This window comes from Gavia stellata, chromosome 8 (genome assembly GCF_030936135.1).
Source record: "Gavia stellata isolate bGavSte3 chromosome 8, bGavSte3.hap2, whole genome shotgun sequence".
In the NCBI taxonomy this organism is placed as follows: Eukaryota; Metazoa; Chordata; class Aves; order Gaviiformes; family Gaviidae; genus Gavia; species Gavia stellata.
Window position 1 is genome coordinate 25,680,134 of NC_082601.1, and position 23,046 is coordinate 25,703,179.

The 23,046-nt window shown below is 40.8% G+C and overlaps 1 protein-coding gene across 1 annotated transcript in view; it reads left to right on the forward strand.

Moving 5' to 3' along the window:
* MTX2 (metaxin 2) overlaps positions 1-22,071 on the forward strand; it is a 37,830-nt gene extending 15,759 nt beyond the window's left edge. The window contains exons 4-10 of the mRNA XM_059820487.1: positions 11,392-11,464; positions 16,537-16,613; positions 17,368-17,460; positions 18,185-18,223; positions 18,622-18,747; positions 19,404-19,480; positions 21,613-22,071. Of these exons, the coding sequence (XP_059676470.1) occupies positions 11,392-11,464; positions 16,537-16,613; positions 17,368-17,460; positions 18,185-18,223; positions 18,622-18,747; positions 19,404-19,480; positions 21,613-21,823 (696 nt within the window). The 3' untranslated portion in view covers positions 21,824-22,071. The remainder of the gene's footprint in view (positions 1-11,391; positions 11,465-16,536; positions 16,614-17,367; positions 17,461-18,184; positions 18,224-18,621; positions 18,748-19,403; positions 19,481-21,612) is intronic.
* Positions 22,072-23,046: the final 975 nt, after the last annotated feature.

Genomic DNA, 23,046 nt, shown 5'->3' on the forward strand with positions numbered 1-23,046 from the left:
GGTGGCGAGCAGGATGTCTATGAGGTTCCTGTTCTTCAAAGCAACTTTGCTGCTGCTTTGCATAGGAGGGAGTTGCACTGCTCCCGTGCTTCTTGCTTTTTGTGTGTGGTCTAGCTCAGAGCAGCTAGAGCAAGCAGTCTTTGGGGGCTATCCAAAAAGGTCACAGCTCATTTAGCTGAAGTGGGACACTTGGAGACTGTAACTGACATTACTGGTAAAAAGGTTAGGATCATTTGATCATGGTAACTACTTCCAGGATCTCTAACTTTTTTCCTTCCAGTCTGGCAATCTAGGAAATACCTCTAAAAGTAAATTCTGTCACAGCAAGCAGGTACCTTTATCCTTTGCTGGAAAGATGAGTTGTATTTGATAACACCAAATAAATAAGCCAGTGTTTATTTGCTTGGGCAGTGTGTTTTGTATCGTGCCTCACGGTAATGCCAATAAGTGTTTTTGTTGCTCACTTGATCTCGGCGTTCCTTTTTACTCCAGCAACTGTATTTTTTGTGGTTCTCATGAATTTTCTTACCATCTAACAATACGTATTGGTGTGGCTTGTATTTAAAACACAAAGAAAAGAAACAACAACATAACCCTAAAATTTCCTTTTCTAATGCATCATTTTGCTTTACTGTTTCCAGTCCATTGTTATCCTACACATGTCACTTAGATGATAAATTAACTATAATATATTAAAAATGCTTGTTTTTCTTCAATATTCTCCAGCTGGACAGCTGATAGTAGCCATGACTATAAATATGGCTCTGGTAGATATCTGATCTTAAACTTTATGGAACAATTTTGTATTGGGGAATCATATCTACTTTGAAGAATCTGTGTAACATGGTTGTGACTGTGAAAGAATAGCTATCCTTGGTGTCTTTGATCCATTTTGAAACGATACTAGGATCTGTAGTTATGTATTACTAGTTTAGTGGTCAGAAAGCTTTAAATATACCAGTGTATTTTGCATAAGAACATTGCTGAGTTACTCTGTTTTAGAATTTACTTTTTATTCTGATGAGAGCCTGTTTTAGCTTTTTACTGGATATAATTTTGCTGGTGTTGTGTGGTGGTTTTTTTGTTTTTTTGAGGCAGTTCTTTTCCTGAGGAAGAAATGAGAATGGGGGATAGGAAGAGAAATAGGAGCTGTTACCTGGGACTTTTTCCCACTATTGCCATTCTTTTTCCCCCTGTTACTGATTTGGGGCACGTGGGTGTCACCAGAGCAGATACATAGCTTGTTCATGGCTTGTTGAACTTCCATGTGGTGAAAACATATCAGAATTTTGAGTTCCTCTGATCAAAAGAGCATGTGGAACCAGCCGCCATCAAATCTTTAAGCAACACGGTTCACAACAAGACTCTAAATGTGCTGCAACTGGTCTTTCAGATCTTTCTCAAAATCTCATTACAACACCTCTTCGTAATGCTGCTCTGGGATAGCTCTCAGAGGACGTATGTGCAGATAACTACGTGTAAAATAAAGAATAAAATCTAGTGCCATAGTAGGTAATTAGTGACTGTTTTAAACTTGACGACCCAGCAATACAGATGGCATTTCATGTGCCTCTTGTCAGCAAAGCAGATCAAGCAGACAACAGAGCAAGTTACTCTCAGTGTAGGTGTAAGACTGGTAGGTGTTGCAGACATTTTTGAATTAATGAGTTGAGTATTGGTTGAGTTTTGCTGTTTTAATAATGATTGGACTTATGACTTCTCATTGTGCAATGAAATCTGGACTCATGACTATAGCTACATGTCAGATAAGAGAGGGGAGGACAGAGTCTTCTGGGATTTGCTCGGTAACTGGTGGTGCCTTCAATAGTTAAAAACCAACCAAACCAACAAAAAAAAAAATCCCTCTCATCTTGTGGAACCTCTCTGATGATTCTGGTAGGGTTTTTTTGTTGTTGTTGTTTGTTTTTTAATTCCTCTTCTGCCCATTGTTGTTCTTGGAAACAGACTAAATTAACAATTCCTTTGTCTTTTACTGGGTTAAGTTTCTTTATATTTACTGGAAATGCAACATAACTTCAAATGAGCTAGTGCATTATCTCTGGTACGTCTTGGTCTTTGCACTCCTTGTTTGTTAACCTGAAGTAGCTTATTATTCAGTCCTGTTGAAAGTGAAGCCTATTTGATCTTAGGCTGCAAAATCTTGATATTGAATGAAATTTTATTTTCACTGCAAAGGAATTAAAATCAAGGGAAAATACTTAAACCAGTAATGATTATCCAGCTACAGGAAAGAGAACGTTGTACGTAGAATGAAGGCTCTGTTTTTCTTGTAAGATGTTCAGCCCTTTTTCCCATTAAAGTTAATGAAAACACATACACCTCCTGGGTAACATGACTCATGGTTAAAACCATTCTCCACTCATTTATTGTACAGCTTCCATTATATAGCATTCCTGCATATCAGTCTTACCATAGTAAAAAAAAAAAAAAGCCACCAAAACCCAGATGTGAATACACAACTATATTTCAATAACAAAACAACTCCACAACTTCAAGGAGGGAAAAATGGAGTTTTAAATGGATTAAAACTGAATTGCCACAGGAGAGTATATTTCAGTCTGAAGCAGAGAGCCTGTCCAGGCCCTGTCTCCCTATTGATGCCTGGTGCAGGTAAAGCCTTTTTGTTTAGTGTCTGGGTGGAAGTAGCGTGGCTGAGTAGGAGGGAGGGGGTTAATACAGCTGTGCTATGCCAGGCCTCTTGCCTCAAATGGCAGCTTGGAGCATCTCTGTGCACTGTTCCAACTTGTAGGGAGGAGGAATGTGGATGTCGAGACTGCCTCTGTTATTACAGGTTCTTAAATCTTTCTGCAGGTAGTCTCAGAGTCTGGCTTAAAAGGCTGTCTAAAATGTTCAGGATTGTGGAAATTCTCATAGCTATCCTGAGGTTATAGAGCCTGCAGCTCATTATGTTAAGATATGTATTAATTGCTTGCGCAGTTGATGTCCTTGTAAATGGTCTTAATATATTCCAGGAAAGTGCATTTAGAGTTGTCGGTTCTTAGTCCTGAATGACAGAAGGATGTTTGGGCAATTTAAAATTGTGTTACACAGACCAACTGCTTATTTACTTCAACAAGTAATCAAATAAATGTGTAAATCATGCATGATTAATTGCCCTTGACAGATTCGTGATTTTTTTTTTTTTTGTGTGTGTGTGTGTGTATGAATTGTGGTTTGGTTTTTCTCTAGACAAAACATTAGCAGAAATTTGAACTTGTTGCTGAGGCTTGAACAAAGGCTTAGTACTGAAATGAAAATCTGACAATCTCTTTTTTTTAAAGAGAATAAAAGCTGGAATTCTTCATGATGAGAAATGCAGTATCAACATAATCAATCTAGCAGCATTGCGTTGTAGCTGAAAACATGCTTAAATCCCAAGCCATACAGGTACTGTTTGTGAGTGAAACATCTTTCATATAGTTCTAAGATGAAATTACCCCTGAATGAATAGCATCTTCATTTATCTTCAAAACCTCTGTGCTACCAGTGAATCTACTCTTTCCGCATTCTACAACAAGAATTACATTATACCATTAGAGCAGTGTTGTGCTGCAGTGTAAAATAGATTGTTTTGGAGAATGAACGTGGCTTTGCTATAAATTACGTTCACAGGTACAAAGGAATTTGTTATTTTGTTTAAAATAGTCACAAATATAATTAAGCTCTTAATTTATGTTAAACTACAAATGTGGCCATTACCATAACTGGATTAGGAATTTAATCTGTCACTCAAAGAATGATACTGAACAGTTTTCATTTATAACCTTAGACACACTATTTCGGTTACAGGGTCTGCAGCTGTTTGATATGAAAACTGAGTTATTCTGTAGATTTGTTCATGGTTTTTAATTTTAAAATGTGATCCTGCAATAAAGTAGAGAATAACTCTTTAGTTGTCATCACATATTGTCCTTTGTATGCTCATGAAATAATGTAAAAATGAAAACAGAAAACGCCTTTCACTCTTTCTTCACAACAGTATTGTGCGAGTGCTTTTAGAAGTGCTGCTGAGTAAGAGATGGCTTGGAATGGCTTGTTCTTTATTAAAAACTAATCATGAATATATCTTTTTCAAATGAAGCCTGGAGTGTGCCATCTGAAAATAGTGTTCCTCATGTGGGGACGTAAGTTGTGAACTATTTGAGTCTTGGCATAAGTAATTTCATTCTTGTCTCTGATCTCAGAAACTGCAATCTGGATATGATTTACATCAAGTTGTAACTCATTTTTAATGAGTATATGTGTTTGCTCATATGTATTATTCTGAGAGGGGACTGGAAGGGAAGACGAGAGCGTTGTGATGGAACTCTGACAGGGTGATTCGCTGCCTGATGTGTGTTATGTTTCCAACTGACTATGTCCAAACGAGGGAGGGCAAAGAGGAAGGGAGAGCAAGACTAAAAATGGCACCTAAACCAATTAACTGTAGGAATAAATACAAAACTCCCCCTTCCCGTCTCTTATTCCTTCCCATTGTATTTCATGCACAGTCATTTTCCATCCTTGTCATCATAGGAAGACACAATGGCATCACTTTCTTGCATTGTTTTGAGGGCAGCAGCAGCAGTGGAGATGAGAACATCAGTCGTGTGAGAAGAGGAGGAAGGGGAGGGTGGGGTGAGTTGCCCCGTGGCTGGCTGTGCTTTCTGGGCTTTTGAACTGTGCTAAAGCAGCACAAAGGTGATTGTTCTGATTATTTTTTTTAGATAATTGAAATCCAATGCCTACATTTTGAATTTGAAATTGGGCTGGCTATAAGAAAACAAAACAAGCCTTAAGTTGATTGTGTCCTTTAAGCAACGCTGCTGTTGTAAATGTACTCCGTAATTCTGGCAGGAGGTGTTACCTGCCATGATTGAAATGAATGATAGGCATAAGATTGTTGATTAATTTTGTAGCAAGTGTCACCTCAAAGCTTCCTATCAGCCCTTTTCACATAGCTGCTGATACTTTGTTCTCTCGCAGCAAAAATATGAACTGGCTTGTTCCATGCTGACTTTGAAAACAGAGTGGCTCATGCTACTACTGTCTGGGAAGGAGAAGGCAGGGCAATGCAAATCATAGTCCTGTGTGGATCAACGTGCGGTAGGACAGGCAAGGCACTGAGAGGCTTCTCCATGCTTTTTCTTCAATTCATTGTCCTCACTCTCACACTCTTTCTTCCCTAGTCTATAACAGTAAATATTGGGAGGGCAGGGAAGGACAGACATAATTTGTCTGGTGGCACCTTTTTTCCTCCCTCTCCTGTTTCTCCTCATGAGTTTGCAGCAGCTCTCCACCTCCCTGTCTACAGCAAAGTCTCCCATTAAAAACAAGGGTGCACAGAGGCAGTAGCAGCTTTGTAGACTTGGTGCTTTCAGTCTGGAAGAAGAGAGGTAACATGGCTAAAAAAATATTGTTCACATTTCTCCCTTCCCTTCTCTTCCCTTCCCTTCCCAGGTGCCGGAAGAGTAGGTGATGCTGGAGAGGCTGGAAGAGCGTGAGAAGGGGAGACTGTTAGCCTGCAGGGAAGAGGGACAGAGAGCATGTGTGGGAGAGAAGCTGACAGACCCTATTAAGCCAATCTTTATTTTTTAGTACCTTTATCTGTTTCTCACATTAACCTCATCCGAAGAAAGGACACACTTTATTCCAGAAATAACTTAGAGAAGAGTTTCTGTAAGCAGACATTATATTGAATGAAAAGTTACGAAACTGGACAGTTTTCCAGGCATCTGCTTCAGTCATTAACCAATGCCGATACTGCGCAAGAAATTGGCCCCCTGTTTTTAAAATTACAGAAATGCAAATAATCAGTGGAACATACGGATAAAGGAGGCACTCCTGCTGATGCCAGGGGAATAAACTCAGTTCTTGCCAATCTGAAATTTCATTACCCTTGTTTTATGCTGCATTAACTAGTATGAGCCATGAAATTACTAATTTCTTTTAAAAGCCTGAGCGTTTTGGTTTGATGTCCTTTAGTTGTAGTGAATTCTGTATATTTATGCTTGAATGAAGTTTCCTTTATTTGTGTAAAGTCTATTGGGCAGTCATCTCTTGATCTTCTCTAACATGGCAAAGGGGAAATAAGAATGTTAGTTCCTCCTCTTTATGAATTGATCCAAATAGTTAACTCTTTGGATAGGTGTTAAGCATAAAAAAAAAATTTATCCTTTCCAGCAGGAATTCAGTTCTCCTTTCCCTGCTTAGGGTTTGTTTGGAAGAGTTGTTTTCAAAGTACCAATAAACATTTTCAGTGAACAAGTTTACAATTACTTTGGACCAGAAAACTTCAGATGAAGCAATGTGTACCAGTTTTACTAGACATGAGAGAGCTTATTTTTTTTTTCCCTATTCTGAAGAACTGCAGCCGCTGTAGTATTATTGCGTGAGACTCCTAGGTGATGGAGGAGATCCAGGTTGTGGCCTACAACAGTTACCCTGTTCATTCTGTTCATTCTGTGCTAGTACATTTTTATTCCAGAGAAGAGAGCAGGAAATTTAATGCTCTTTTTTTGGAATTGCAAGCATCTTTGCAAGGTATGACAGTTAGGTTGTGCTCAGTTAAGTATCTTTGTTTTTAGTTTTGCTGTTACTGTCTTGTTTACCATTTTTAGGTGAATTTTCACCAGGGCTTGATTAACTAGCTTATGTGTCACTTGGAATTGAATTGGCCGATTTCGGTCCATTTTTAAGTTTATCAGCCAAATTTGTGATGTTAACAATAGTCTCTGATGTACTAGAATAAGCCTGGGCCCTTGATCTTTCAGATTGCTTGGCTTTTGATGCCGTGTCTTTGAAGGGGTGTTGATATCTTCATAAATCTCAGCAGAACTGCACTGGGGTGGTTTCAGCCTTCAGTCTGTCGCCCTTCAAAAGCACTCAGAGGAGCTGAGCTCACTCCCATTTGCTGATGGTTTCTCTCACAAGCAAATCAAGGGTTTACTTGCCTGCTCAAATTATATATGTGAGGTACACAAAGGGAAACAACATGCTTTGAGCTGGAATAATCAGTGTTCCACTGCATCTTTTATCAGAGTTGGAAGCCATGTCTGATACCATCTGCACACCAAATGTGCTGGTTCTTGACATTCTCCATGAGTGGTCAAAACGGAACAAATCCTCCCTTGATCACTGGGCTAAAGCATTAAAAGAGATAAAGACTCAGAAAATTTGCTGCTTTGTCCTATATTATCTCTGTAGGATTTCTTTGATCTGTGCTAATTTCAACTATTTTGGTGATAGTTCATGCTATTTACTGTCTAACATCAGTTGTTTTCTAAAATCTAATTTATCTAATTGAATGCATGAGAAAAAATGTGAGGTTTCTGGCAGTGGATATTTATAAGAATGCATTGGTTACGATCCTTGTCCATCTCTTTTTCTAAAAGAAACCATAATTTTCGTAAATATGGAATGCATTCACTATGTGGAAAAGTCAAAAACATCTGTGGTGTTAGTACTAATAATTTCCAAAGCCTGCCAGTCACGTCAGTGAAAGAATGTAAGTACTCTCATGGCAATGCAAATTTTAAGCCTTATTTCTTAGGCTGAGCCTTTGTAGTTTGGGATAGCACTGTCTCCTTTTGTCAGTTGACATGTATGTTTAGTCAACTTGAAGGCTATCCAGTGGACCATAAGTTTAAGCTGGATCAAGAAATGGATACTGGCCTAGTTCTTTAGGTAATGATTAGTTCAGCAGTGTAGGTCCAATAAGGATTACACTTCTCTCATATTGTGGAGCTTTCCTTCATTTTCCTGCAGAACAGTATTTAAGGAGCACTTAAAATTGAATAGGTCATGCTTTGGGTACAAATTACAACTCAACATACTGGTCTTTTCTCTGGGCTTCTATCTTTTTAAAGACATAATAGCAGTTTTTAATTTTTAGGTTTTATTGTATGGCATTAAATGATTTTGTCTTCAACTCTTTCACTGTTCTGTTTTCTCTTGTTTTTGTATTTCGTTACTATTTCACCACTCATATTAAAGCTGATCCTAATTATAGACAAAGGCTGAAGTGGAGTAGGTGTTTGCACGTGGATGCTGAAGGGGGTTGCTGGAACGGACCTTGTAAGGCTGCTGGAGAGGCAGCTCCAGTGATCAGTGTTTCTGAACTTCGCAGGAGAACTGCTGGGTTGAACGCAGAACCAGATGGATTTGCCCAATTTTAATCTTGAATCACTCCTCAGTTTCTCAAACTCAGTTCTCGTCTCCCATCTAGAAAATGTTCATCAGAACTGGACATGACTATTCCAAGGAAGTTTTCTCAGGTTTTTGGTTTGGTGTTTACTTTAGGGTCTCTTCTTCTTTTTTTTTTTTTTTTAACCTCACTGAGTGTAGACGGACTTACTTCTAAGCTTTCTAGAATCTGTTCTCTATTATGCACAGTAGTTAGCATTTTTATTTAGTTAATATTTGTTCCCACATTAGAGCTCAATTCTAGTTCAACCTCCTCTCTCCTCTTTTCTTTACGAAGTGCAAAAAAGGCACACGGACCCAGTGTATTTGCATTTCTGAGATGCTGAAATGGCAACATATTCTCAGTCCCCTTTGTGCTAGGCCAGAGGTGGAATTTCCATGCCAAATGTAATAAAGGTTGATATTCCTTGTTCTGTGGATGTTTATTGAGGAGAAGGAGAGAGAGAAAGGTTAGATTCGGATTTTTGATGGAAACTTGGCTGAACTCTTTACACTGAAAAGATTTTATTTATAGTTTAGCCTCTATGCTGAGGACTGGTTTTCACAGTCACAAACTGTGCTTTTTGTAGAAACCTTGTGCTCTGTAGGAGCCAATGTACAATACAATGTATAGTAGGGAATAATTTGCTCAAGCAACTCATGTAAACTAAGTGTTCTGTGCCAGCATGTCTCATTTTTGACACGCTGATATGAGAAAGTAAAAATAGCTCTCTGATTCACCTCATTTTGCTTAAATGTGTCTCTGCACTTACAAGCTTTTCAGTTATTCATGTGTTGTCCTAACTCCAGTGCAATTCAGACTTTTTTCTTCTGAATTTGCAGTGAGAATAGTACATGGCAGTTACAAAATTAATCTCTAGCTTAATGCAGAATTGCAGAGTTAATGTAGTGCCTTACTGTGAAGGAAGTCCATTTGGTAAGCCTAGACCAAATGAAACTTCACTTCAACAGCTAAAGATTAAGTAGTATGGTACAAATTCATTCCACTCCTCCCACCCAAAGATGAAATTCTTTGAAGCTGTTGTTTGATGCCATCAGTTCCACTGCAGCACAGTACTGTTGAGGAGATGTTATTAGCTGCTGATAGAGCTTTCAGAAGAACCACGTCTGTGTACCAGTTGAGTTAGTGTATGTTTTTGGTGGGTTACACCATGTCCAGCAATGGCATAGGAGTATGTATGTAATCTAAACCAAAGTCTCTGCATTCTTGTCTCTTAGCTATTTCCAAAAATGTTGCATATGAAGCCCCAGTTTGGGCAGAAGACATGATGTGTATAGCAGTAGCTGAAACAGTCTGGACATTGCTAGATTCTACAGAGCCAGCAGGCAAAGGAAGAGATCTAGGACTGAGACACAGCAATGTCTTAAATTCCTGTTTAAGAATTGGTCCTTTGGGTATTACTGTTTGCATGGAGTTAGGGATGCTAAGACAGCAAGAGCATTGATTTTTGGTGGACTCTGGTGGACGCACAGACTTAGAAAGTGGGGTGGTATCAAATGTGGCCAGTGCCTTGTATTTCCTTTGGGTCATAGTTGCTCCATTAAGCAGTGATAGAGGTTCTGGTTGGGATGAGGTTTTGGCACTCTAGAGACCAGTTTATTGCTATGTAGTGCAGGACCTGCAGTATTTGGCTGATGTTGAACATGACTATTACCCTCTCTTTATCTTTCTATATATCCCTGCATGTGTATGTATAATAATTGGCTCCCAAGCAGTGCTTTAAATTAGACTTAGGCTGAGGAAATCAAAAGCTGTAGAAACCCAGGTTTGTGGTGAGTGTTGAAGAGCCTCTACAGTTCTGAGGTGGGCTCTCAGCAGCTGTAATCAATATCTTGCCTAGCAGCTTGTGACCATAGTTCCTTGCTTTAAACTGGGATTTGGGTTTGAGTTAGGTCATCTAAACCTTCAAGAGCCAAGTGTAATAATGGACTGTGCAGTTCTTGGATTTGGTTGGAAAAGGGCCAAAGCTTTTGGCTTTTTTTCTCTGGATGCTGTTAGTATCAGTGCTTGCATTAGGGTTTCGGAATAAAGAAGAGTGCAGGGGAAGGGAAGAGGGGCTGTTTGGGTTATTTTTGTTTGCTCGATGGGTACTACAGAAGCCACAAAGTTAGAAACAGGGCTGATGCCAGTGTTAGTTCATGCCTTATGGTATCATTTAGTGCAGACATGAGCAAACTCAAGGTTAAGGTTTGGGTTACTTTGATGTCTACGATTAGGGTCTGAACATCTAAAGTTGTGAGCGTGCAACTCACTGCCAGATCTAGCAATCTGAATTGCTAGGAGGAGGCTCATGTAGAAGGTGCCAAGTTACAGCAGCATTTTTCTTCATGGTGGTAGCCTTCTTGGTATAGGCTTTTTTAACCTCAAGCCACCGTGTGGTAAAATAATAAATAGGTGTAATTTTGGAATCTGGAATTCTGACCTGCCTAATTGCAAAGACAGAATGCATGATAGAACTTCAGCTGAGTTGTGAGAGACTAGAGTTTTAAGAATTACCTTATTTGCCAAGTTCTCTGCAAATTGCAAGTATTTTTCTTGATGTTTTGCTATTTCAACAGAAACATACTAAGGATTTTGTGGTGATGGCAGGTGCTGACAAAAATCGGTATCCTACAGAGAATCCTTTGAATCTAAGGTTACAGATAAATCAATCATGCTCTCCATGATTCATGTAAATTACAGATAGTAAATGCTTCCTCCCAAAGCAGACTTGTGCTCTGACAATACCATAGAACAAAACTTCTGGCAGCTATTGTAAATATAATGTGGGAAGCTGCTATACGTGTTTGCTGTGTTACACAACGTGAACTTGGTTAGCCAGCTTTAGCCAGAAGAAGTAAGTACTAAGGGGCAAAATGTCACTTAATTTTGTACAGCCACAGCACTAATTGTGTCTGTCAGATACTGCTTCTTTCTTCACCTTGAAGAAAAACAGTAAAAGTAGATGAAGTTTCATTAGAAGAACTCCAGCCAATGACTGGATGATACACAGTTGCCTAAGGAAGTTAGAAAACCTTGTTTTTCTTTAACTTACCGTTCTTTTGTTCTAAAAGCAGTATGTAAGGAGCTATACTTCATAAGCGTGTGCTAAGAACTAGCTAAAACATAGTCCAATGTATTGAGAAGAACACGTTCAATTGTCACCGGTGTATTAATGCTTTCTAAATGTGACTCTTTGTTTCCAGGCCTTTTTGCAAATGTGTAATCTGCCAATCCGGGTGGTTTGCAGGGCAAATGCCGAGTACATGTCCCCATCTGGTAAGTGTGGCCTTCATTTAGATTACTGCATTATACCTCCATTTTGATACCATGGCAACTGTGCCTTGTCTTGCTGATAACAGTCGGTCAGTGCTATGGTGTGTGGGTTGCCTTCCCCCCTCCTCTCCAGTGCAGTTTCTCCTCTGTAAACAATTAAAACAGTCAAATGCAAAGCAACGTTGGCACAATATGTAACTGCGCCTGTGACTGCAGTACCTATATATTGCATTCAGACAGTTCAAATGCCTGGCGAAACCTTCTCTAAAATGCCTGAGGAGTTGTGTCCTGAAGCAGGAAGACTTATGTTGCCAAAAGTGGCTTTATTCTGCATCCAGGGAATACTCCAGTGAATGCTGTTATATTTTCCTGTTGCTGGGGTGAGACAACATCGGAGGAGTATCTTTTGTTACACTGTCTGGAACATGATTGCCAGGATGTTGATGCAGGAGAAGATTGAAGGGTGCATTGTCACTGTTAAGGGTGACACTGATTTTAAATCTTCCTCTGATCCATGAGACTGCCTGGAAAAAAATCTAAACCCACCAACAATAAATTAAGTATTAGAAGGGTACAGAGTCTGCCTTCTGCTGGAGGTGACTGGTTGCCTAAAAACCTCCAGAGGCCAGCTCCAGAAGGTTGCCTAAAAATCAGAGAGAATTGCTGAATGCAGGGCACAGAATTCTCGCACTCCTTTTCAGATTTTTGTTGTGTGAGAAGAGACTTATTTACCAATTACTTGGCTTTAGCTGATGCCTGCCACATGGAAGTGCCTGTCAGTATATGTCTGCCAACTGTATGGATTCTGCTGCTGCTACTGGTATTTCAGTGAATGCAGCTGGAATTATGCTGTTTAAAAAACAAAACAGTTGCTGGGCAGCAGTGAAAAACAGCAAAATATAGAGGTATATAAATTATTTGTTAGTAAATAAAGGTAGCTTTGAAATGCTGAATCCATCCACAGAGGAGCATCTTGCACGCATAGGAGTAGGACTGGTGACAGTTGCATACTCTCTCTTCTCTGCCACCTACACCCCATGTCCACGCTTGCTGGCGTCTGATGTTATAATGTGGATCTGAATCCTTCCTTCCTTCTGCTGAAAACAAGGAGCACAAGAGGGAAAATGGTACTGCTTCAATTTTAAATGTAGGTAGAAATACATGTGTTCTTTTTGCCCTTACTCCTGGAGTCCTTCTTATTTTTATTTATTTTCCCCATTTCCTTTCTTTATAGTATTTTGATTGTTTAATGGTAATTCAGAGAAGGTTTTAATTCACTCCCTTCTCCCTCCCCACCTTCCCCTGTCTCACAGCAGCAGCATACAGAGATCTGCATCTCATTGTTTTGGGGGGATGGTTATTTATCTCATAGTCACTGTAATGATGAAACCCATTCTGAGGGAGTCAAAAGGAGAATATCAAAGGATTGTCTTGGTGTGTGAAGTATAGTCTGACTGAAACCACTGAATTCTGCAGCTCAGAGAGGTCTGTGTTTCCTTCTGCAACATGCAGCGTGTGGATGCAGATGAAGCATTTGTTGGTATGATGCACTTCATTTATTACCCATAGGCTGACCGAGCTAGTGAGAAGTGAATTTCATAAAAACCACGACTGAATCTGCTGTTAGCATGAACTGTATTTGAGCTAGGCTGAAGAGCAGGTTTTTTGTGTTTCAGTGAAAAGAGTGAATGTATTGCTAATAAGATATTTGGAGTCAGGCAGGTACTGATCTTGCTCTTTTGGGCTGTCTTATCGAGAGCAGAGTTTGCTCACAGTGAGAGGTGAGAATATAAGAGTGTGCTGTGCCCCACTGCACTGGGCAGGCTCGTTTACTGCCTTGGGGCATGAGGATGTTCTCAGTAATACAAAACATCCAGCATTTATCTCCATTTTACGGACGATTTCAATCATGTTAGTAATCCTAAAAGATTTAGTCTTAAATTCAAGGTTGATGTTTGTCAATTGCATTTGGATGAAGATTTTCAGAATGACCAATGTAGTTAGGGTGGATTGGAGCAGGAGCCCTCAGCTTCACGTGTTCAGAGCTGGGAAAAGGGCATAAGGCAACTTCTGTCATTCTTTGTGGCTGGCTGTGTGTAACAGGGCTTCCTCTTGTATCTCTGCCTGCCTTAAAGCTTTGGCTCAGTTCTGCATGTAAGAAAAGTTACGAAGCAGAGAAAGCGGTGTACAGACTTGGGAGCCCTTCACACTCCCACAAATTCCACCAGTGACACAGTTGTGTCCCAGCCTCCTTTTGAGGACTGGCCATTTTTAGCCCTGCTCCGTGCTGGATCCTCAGGGCTCAGCTTCATAGGCTGAATGTTGAGCCTTACTAGTATTAAGCTTTAACCCCATTTTGCTTCCATGATGATGAAGAAGCTCCTTCACCCTCCCAGCCCCCCAGATTGTGAAACTGGGGGTCTCATATGGAGGACCTTTTCCTGACCCTGGCACCATGGGGCCTCAATAATGCCAGCTCACAACTAGAAGGTTGAAGACTTAGGGGAGCCAACAGGAGCTGGCTGGCCCAGTTGTTGGAAATCTGAAGGACCAGAGGACGGAGAGTCAAGACCCTGCCTTGCTGAGCGTGCATTTGCACTTTCCCTGCTTGCTTTTCTGGGCACAGTGCCACATCTCCCATCATCCTTTCTGCAGCCCTTTTCCTGCCAGTGGGTTAGAAAGGAGGGTGGGAATGTGTTGTGTCGTAAAACTAGCCAAAGGCCCTGTCTGCTTTCCTGGGATTTCCCAGCTGTACTTCAGAGAAACATTGAATTAAGTCTTTCCAGCAAAGCAAAATCCATTATTAAAATACAATAGATACAATTCAATAGATCATAGGATTGTAGAATCATTTAGGTTGGAAAAGGCCTTTAAGATCATCAAGTCCAACCATAAACCTAACACTGCTAAGTCCACCACTAAACCGTGTCCTAAGCGCCTCATCCACATGCCTTTTAAATACCTCCAGGGATGGTGACTCAACCACCTCCCTGGGCAGCCCATTCCCGTGTCTGACAACCCTTTCAGTGAAGAAGTTTTCTCTAACATCCAATCTAAACCTCCCCTGGCGCAACTTGCAGCCATTTCCTCTTGTCCTATCACTTGTCACTTGGGAGAAGAGATCAACACCCACCTCTCTGCAACCCCCTCTCAGGTAATTGTAGAGAGCAATAAGGTCTCCCCTCAGCCTCCTCTTCTGCAGACTGAACAACCCCAGTTCCCTCAGCCGCTCCTCATCAGACTTGTGCTCCAGACCCCTCACCAGCTTCGTCGCCCTTCTCTGGACACGCTCCAGCACCTCAATGTCCTTCTTGTAGAGAGGGGCCCAAAACTGAACACAGGATTCGAGGTGCAGCCTCACCAGAGCCGAGTACAGGGGCACGATCACCTCCCTACTCCTGCTGGCCACACTATTTCTGATACAGGCCAGGATGCCGTTGGCCTTCTTGGCCACCTGGGCACACTGCTGGCTCATATTCAGCCGGCTGTCAATCAACACCCCCAGGTCCTTTTCTGCGGGGCAGCTTTCCAGCCACTCTTCCCCAAGCCTGTAGTGTTGCATGGGGTTGTTGTGACCCAAGTGCAGGACCCGGCACTTGGCCTTGTTGAACCTTATACAATTGGCCTCAGCCCATCGATCCAGCCTGTCCAGATCCCTCTGCAGAGCCTTCCTACCCTCAAGCAGATCAACACTCCCACCCAACTTGGTTTCATCTGCAAACTTGCTGAGGGTGCACTCTATCCCCTCACCCAGATCATTGATAAAGATATTAAACAAGACCGGCCCCAAAACTGAGCCCTGGGGGACTCCGCTTGTGACCGGCCGCCAACTGGATTTAACTCCATTCACCACAACACTTTGGGCTCGGCTGTCCAGCCAGTTTTTTACCCAGCGAAGAGTGCACCCATCCAAGCCCTGAGCAGTCAGTTTCTCCAGGAGAATGCTGTGGGAAACGGTGTCAAAGGCTTTACTAAAGTCCAGGTAGACTACATCCACAGCCTTTCCCTCATCCATTAAGTCATAGAAGGAGATCAGGTTAGTCAGGCAGGACCTGACTCTCATAAAGCCATGCTGACTGGGGCCTGATTGCCTGGTTGTTCTGTACGTGCTGCGTGATGGAACTCAAGATGATCTGCTCCATAATCTTCCCCGGCACTGAGGTCAGACTGACAGTCCTGTAGTTCCCTGGATCCTCCTTCCGGCCCTTCTTGTAGATGGGCATCACATTTGCTAACTTCCAGTCTGCTGGGACTTCACCGGTTAGCCAGGACTGCTGGTAGGTGATGGAAAGTGGCTTGGTGAGCGCTTCTGCCAGCTCCCTCAGTACCCTTGGGTGGATCCCATCTGGTTCCATAGTCTTGTGGATGTCTAAGTGGTGTTGCAGGTCGCTAACCATTTCCCCTTGGATTGTGGGGGCTTCATTCTGCTCCCCGTCCCTATCTTCCATCACAGGGGCCTGGGTAATACCCAGAGAGCAACTGGTCTTACTGTTAAAGACTTGAGGCAAAAAAGGCATTAAGTACCTCAGCCTTTTCCTTATCCTTTGTCACTATGTTTCCCCCCTCATCCAGTAGGGGATGAAGATTCTCCTTAGCCCTCCTTTTGTCACTAATATATTTATAGAAATGTTTTTTGTTGTCTTTTATGGCCGTTGCCAGGTGAAGTTCTAGTTGGGCTTTGGTCCTTCTAATTTCCTCCCTGCAAAACCTCACAACATTGTTCTTGTTCTCCTGAGTTGCCTGCCCCTTATTTCAGAGGTCATAAACTCTTCTTTTTCCTGAGTTCCACCCAAAGCTCTCTCTTCAGCCTTCAGATCTCATTCAGTAACTTTGAAATACACAATTGCAAGTATTGCATGTAGAAGAGGTTCAGGAGGAGGAAGATCAGGCGGAAGGTGTTTGTTAGTACAAACTTTCAGTGGGTGAGCTATGTATGTTAGAGCTTTACCTGTGCTCATTCGAAAAAAAACACTGATGTTCAGGTGTACCTGCAATATTTAATTGCTTTGAAAATCAGAAATTATGTTTAATGTGTATAAAAAACCTCTTACTAAAATATATTTCTCATTCTACAGGCAAAGTACCCTTTATTCATGTGGGAAATCAAGTAGTATCTGAACTTGGGCCCATAGTCCAGTTTGTAAAAGCCAAGGTAATAATAGTACATTGTTTTCATCAGTTACTGAATAGCATGTTAATCCTGTTTAGCATTGTGCTGATTTGGTGTGCTCTTCTGGAATGTTACTTAATTTGTTAAAACAGTGTAGAAATCTAGTGCTGTTTTAAAAGAAAGGTATCCCGGAATAGGAGTTTGTTGAGGTGGAAATGTTTTTCTTTGACATGTACTCAAATTCTGAAAGTAAGTTCTGTGTGGAATAGCTGCATACCAGTGCCAGTTTCTGAGACTGTTTTTCTATGTGCACTGTCTCTGGGTCTCAGAGCTCTTAAACCCAGAACTAACTGGTTTAAATCTTGAAGTGTCAGATACTGTTTAAATTTGCCTTTGCTTCCCCACCCCCCGCCCCATATTTTTAAAAACATTGTCTTTTTACTGAGCAATTGATAAAGCTGTATCACAGATGTAAATTTGTGTGTTGTTCTTGCCACAGAGATAACAGTAACCAGCAGGCTGTGTGCTCAAACTGTGTTCACTGATAACTGATAATAGTCTACATTTCTTGTGGATTAGCTATATTACATAATGATGATTTTTTTTTTTTAATTCTAAAGGACACTGTATGTAAAAATTGCATACATAATTTGTTATTGAACTATGTAAGAGATCAGGATCTGAGCCAAAGCTCATTGACTTCAGAGGTCCTTGGGTCAGGCTTTGCTGAATATTACAATATCCTTTCTTACATGTGTCTTTTTTTTTTTTTCTTTCCCTTTCTTTTCCCCGTTAGGGCCATTCTCTCAGTGATGGGTTGGATGAAGTCCAAAAAGCTGAGATGAAAGCCTACATGGAATTAGTCAATAATATGCTCTTGACAGCAGAGGTACAGCAAACCATAGTAACTCCACACACATAAGTGACTATAGGCAAGAAAGCTTTAGGATTTTTCCCTATATTGGAAATACTGCTCGTTCTTAGATTAGGTCATCAACTTTTGAGGTGAAAGGAGGCAGGTGTAAATTCTCTGTACCCTATGGATTGCTTGCTGAAATGTTCCTGTGGACACAAGCCACAGGTATGACACCCCTGACCTACCTGAAGTGTGTCATGTAGCTGTAGAAGTAACTGATTTCCACAGACGGAAAATGCCGGTGGCTCCTGGGATCCTACCCCACCCCACAGCTGGCTGGGCACCCCACTGTCACCTTCCGCAGTGTGTGTGCTCATGCGCCTGGGAGGCTGGAATACCCTGCGGTTCGCCTCCGTGGCCAGTTAATGTGACACAATCCCAGCGTAGGAACAGCGCTGGAAGTGCTGGCAAGCTGCAGGTGGCCGAGGGATGGTAACCTGTGCGCTGAGTTGTGTGCGGCGTGGGCAGCGGGAGTGGGCCTTCGGTCTCAGCTTGGTCCTGGTGCTGGCCAAGTAAGGACTAGCAACTGGGCTTTTGCCTTCCAGTTTTAATTTCTTTTCTACATTCAGAGGTCTAATAGAAGGAGTGAAATGGAAATTTAATCTAATACTGAAACGAAAATTCTGCTAGTGAGAAATGATTGTCTCTGTATTCTCCTTTACCAGGAAGTTTGAGTAAGTGTTCTTTCTGTTCCTAGCTCTATCTCCAATGGTGTGATGATGTTACAGTAGAGGAGGTGAGTGGTTCTGGTTTCTTAATTAAAATTTAATGAGAAAACACTTTTGCTCACAACTGCAAGTCCCTACTCATAAATGAAACATTGAGGTTTATACCATTAATGATACAGTCTTTTCACTTCGATTTCGCTTGCATACACATTTTAGGGAAGCTGTGTCATTACTGGAGGTAGCTGACTGCAAAATAGATATGGGTTTTATATATGTTCCTGAAGTAATAGTTTTAAATGGTTAGGCTGCAAACTATAAATTCTGTGCAAATAATTACAGCATATCACGCAACTCGTTTTCTCTTTTACAGCTCCCTTTCTTATAGAAATATGTGAATAGTAGCTGTTTTGTGCCTAGAGGTATCTGTATTTTCTTATAACACAGTACCTTTCTGTTTTAAACAAAGATTACTCACCCGAGGTATGGCTCCCCTTACCCGTGGCCTCTTAACCGCATTTTGTCCTATCAGAAGCAATGGGAGGTAAGGCGAAAGATGAAAGCCATTGGATGGGCTGGCAAGACACTTGAACAGGTCAGTGTGAAAAGTGAAGCTTATTTCTTTACCCTGTTTTATTTTTTCTTTCTTTCTTTTTTTTTTAAAGGCTTTGGAGAGTAACACTTTCTTGAAACAGATGTAGTAAAAAATATATTCTGTACTTAAAACATTATCTGGAGTCAGGTATTTGCCTTCAGCAGCAATAAACCGTAAACTATGTCTGCAACCTGATGGGGTGGGAGGAAGGATGTTTTGCCACGAGTGTGCATCTCTGGTGATGTTAGTTTAGGCTGTAGTCCTGAAAATAGGTTGTAAGTTATGGCCCCCACTTCCTGTATGGCGTTAATAGGCACGCTTCACAGGATTGCGGCTTCCCTTGTCAGAGGTTTAAAAGAAAGAAAAAAAAAAAAAAAGCAAAGCAGTTTTGAGGTATGTTAATACCTTTAATTAAGCGAAGTTATAAATGTTATGGGAAGCACTTAATCAGAATTGCTTTACATCAAATGTTAGATTAAGTAACACGTAGCTACCTGCCTACTGTGTAGGTTTGACTGACTTTCACAGCTTTTAAGGTTCCAGCATTGTATGTTCCTTGTTCTCACCCTCAGTGCAAATAGAGTAAGGAGGTTATTTTTTGCAATGTTGGTATTTCCTGACAATATGGATCTTTTCTCTCTTGTGTGGTTTGATAGGTGCTTGAAGATGTAGATCAGTGTTGTCAGGCTCTCTCCCAGAGATTAGGAACACAACCATATTTCTTCAATAAGCAGTAAGTTACTCTTTACTGAAATACTACATCCAGGAATGTGAGACACACATACATATATCTATGGAAAACTCCTGTTTTATTTTAATGCTACATGATTAGTTGAGGAAATACAAATGTGTGACTGGAATATACACATGACATTTCAGAAACAAGTAATTAAATGTTTTAAAAGGAAAGTTTCTGTTGGTTTTTTTTCTATTTATGATTTAGTTTTACTTCTGCTTGTCATCGCTACAGAGTCTACCACAACTTATGTAGGCTACAAATGTACACCTTTATACAGTTAGTTTCTTATTAAAAATTATACATGTAAAGCTTTACTTGTATTTGTTGGGTAAAATTCTCTGCTAGGTACAGGGGAGTGATGTATGTCATGCTGTCCCGACCAGGACAGCTTCTCTTGCCCTTCTTAACACCAGGGGCAGCTCTGAATGAACTGAGTTAGCATGAGGGTGCCTGCAAGTTGTAAGAACTGGGGGAGAAGCTAGCCTTGTATCGACAAAGGATCAGTTGCAGCGTGAAAACTAAGATTCACGTTCCCAGGGGAGACAAAAGGAACAACCTGGCCTGGAGCCCTGGCAAGTGTTCAAGGCCAGGTTGGACGGGGGTTTGAGCAACCCGGTCTAGTGGAAGGTGTCCCTGACCATGGTGGGGGGGTTGGAACGAGATGATCTTTAAAAGGTCCCTTCCAACCCAAACCATTCTGTGATTCTATGATTGATGGGATGTCCTCTGCTTTCACCTGTTTCTTCCAGTTGCCAAACACCTTTTTTTTTCTTTTTTTTTTTCCCTCTCCGGCAATTCAATATTTTTGAAATGTTAGGGATTTAAAGAATATCACATTAACTCCTTCTTGTCTCATGTGCATAGACCAGACTAGAAATGCTCAGGTCTGGACTTCAGTTAACTACATTTGGACAGGGAGATGTCTTCAAAACGCAGCATATGGTCTTGGTTACTTTTTCTGTGTGTGTCTTTGCCCCTTAATCTTTTCCAAGTTGAGACTAGGTGGGTAGTGTAAATTGGGTGGATACAGAAATATGCATTATAGAAGACATGTTTGAATTGCATCTTCTCAAATAATTCTTAAACATAGTATCTCCTAAATTTTCTTTCTGTATTTGTAAAGAATTGTAGCTTGGGGATTTTGTTTTTGTTGTTTGTTAACCAGGCTTTCTTGGTACAGTTTCAGCCTTTACCCTTTTTAGCTGTCTGAAATATTACTAAGAAAGCATGTGTTCTTAGTCCAGTATTTTTCAGTCTGTGACTTCTGGGAGTCTGTGCGAGATAAATAAGAAAAACAGCCTGTTGCTGACAGATTTAAGTTTGTTATACAAGGTCCATATCTCCACTGGAGAGTTGTTAGTGATCCAGAAATAGCAAGGCAAAAAATTCATCAGTTAGAAAACCCTCATGCTGCTTACCTTGAACACTAGTAAAGAAGGACTCTTAAGTAAGTTATTAATATACTTGGAAAAAAAAGGATTTTATTTGCACATGGCCTACTTGTATACGAAGGTCCAAGATGACAAGTCAGAAGGCTTGTGCCTAAAATAAGGTAGGACTGAAAACATTCAACAGACCACTGTTTCCCAAAATACCTGTTTTCTTCTGTGTAGTCCCCTTTCAAAAAAGAGATGTTTCCAGCTGCTGTCATGCTGGAGCTCCTTTTCTTACTGGTTGAATACTTCCTGACTATTGAAAAGGACAAAAAGGGAATAGGGGTTTTACGCATTTTTTCCCCACTCCTCTTTTTTTTTTCTTTGTGAGATAATAGCTGGGTTTTTTTTTATATACATCTGCAGAGAAAAAAGAACCCCCCCCATTTGCCCTTGTTACAGACCTAAAAGGTGGAGCATGGTTTGATTTTGAATCAGTAACTCTGTCCCTTCTAAGAAGTGTCATTTCCACATTTCCAAGCTACCAAAAGCAAAGAAGCCATACTGAGAACTAGCAGTAGACTTATATACTGTATACACAGTTTGCATGCATTTGGTAAGTTCAGTGTTGCCTTATTTCTTCCCAGTTCTTAGGTTGCGTGGCTATCTAAAAGTTATTCAGAACAGCAGGGTTTTTCTTGATTAGGACTTGCCTTCCAAAATACCTTTTCTTTTGTTTGTTTGTTTTTACAGACCAACTGAATTAGACGCTCTGGTATTTGGACATCTGTTCACAATCCTTACTACTCAACTAATCACTGATGAACTCTCTGAAAAAGTGAAAAACTACAGTAATCTCACAGCCTTTTGTCGGCGAATAGAGCAGCAGTACTTTGAGGGTCACGACAAAGACAGCTCTGCAACTGTTGCAGCCCGATCTGCTAAGAGGTCCTTGCTGAGATAAGCGTTTTGTTTGGTGGTTGGAGTGGATTGCATTTCAGTTTTGGGTTTTGTTGTTCAATGAATTGATTTTGAGAATGCAAATGTGTGTTAGCTTTTTGAAGCTGCCAAATCATTCTGGAGCAAGAAAAAACTCTAAATGCAGTTTTTGTGTTATAGAATATACTGTGCACATTTAACCTGAAACAACTTTAATAGCCTGTCACTTTAGAGTATCTATATTAAAAAAAATAAAATCCTTTAAAAAGTTTCTCTCTGATCTTTCTAAATGCCTTTCTTACTAAGTTTTATGTCTGTGTAATTAATGTCTATGTAGTTAATGAGTGGGATCCTGTTGGCAGGACACCTGGAAAACAGTTGTGTGGTAAACTAGTTAGAATTATTAAGCTGGGAGTGAAAGGACTCATTAGAGATCTTACGTATGCCTGCCTCAGCCAAAATTCATTCAGCAATTGGGTGACAAAAATGTCTTGGAGCTCTGTGGCACACAAGTGATGTGATTTTGTTCAGTCGGTTCTTACTTTGTGTCAAAATAGCTCCTGTTATATGTGTCCTGCTCTGCTTTTATTTCTTGTTCACCTTTGGTTTTTGGATTTAATCCTTTTTTTTCTTCCTATGATTTCCCAGTTTCAATCCTCAGCTTGTCTTGCTGTTTGTTTAAGAAATGAATTTGCTAGGTAAGTGTCTTGTCTCACTGTTTCCAATTCCAGTATGTTAATGTTGCTTCTGAACTTTGACGTGCTTGCTGGGGTGGTTCTCATAGCAGAAGGATGTGGTGTGAGCTTGTGGCTGGCATGGCTTGGTCCTTCTGCCTCTAAATTATCCTGTGGTACATGTAGGTACAATAACACAGCAGTAAACAAAGAAATATCATTGTGGTGCTCCAAAAACCCTGGCAATGTGGAACTTCTCAAGGGAGAGTTCCTGCGTATAAGCAAGGACTTAATCTGACTAGTATTTCTTCAGACATGTTAAATGGCACCACTCTGTTCTGCTTTGTCAGTTGTACTTGACACTTTCCAAAAGCACCAACAACCCCAGGAACGTGCTGGGGGCAAAACTGGTCCTCATGCATTGGGAAGTCCTGGGCACAACTGGGAAACAGCTCAGGCTGTTTGGCTAGTTGGAACTGTTGTGTTTTCTTACTATGAAATATATTCTTTTGACTATAGTCCTCAGTGTCAAAATCCTTAATGGCTTGAACTGGTTATGCAATGGTGATGAGAT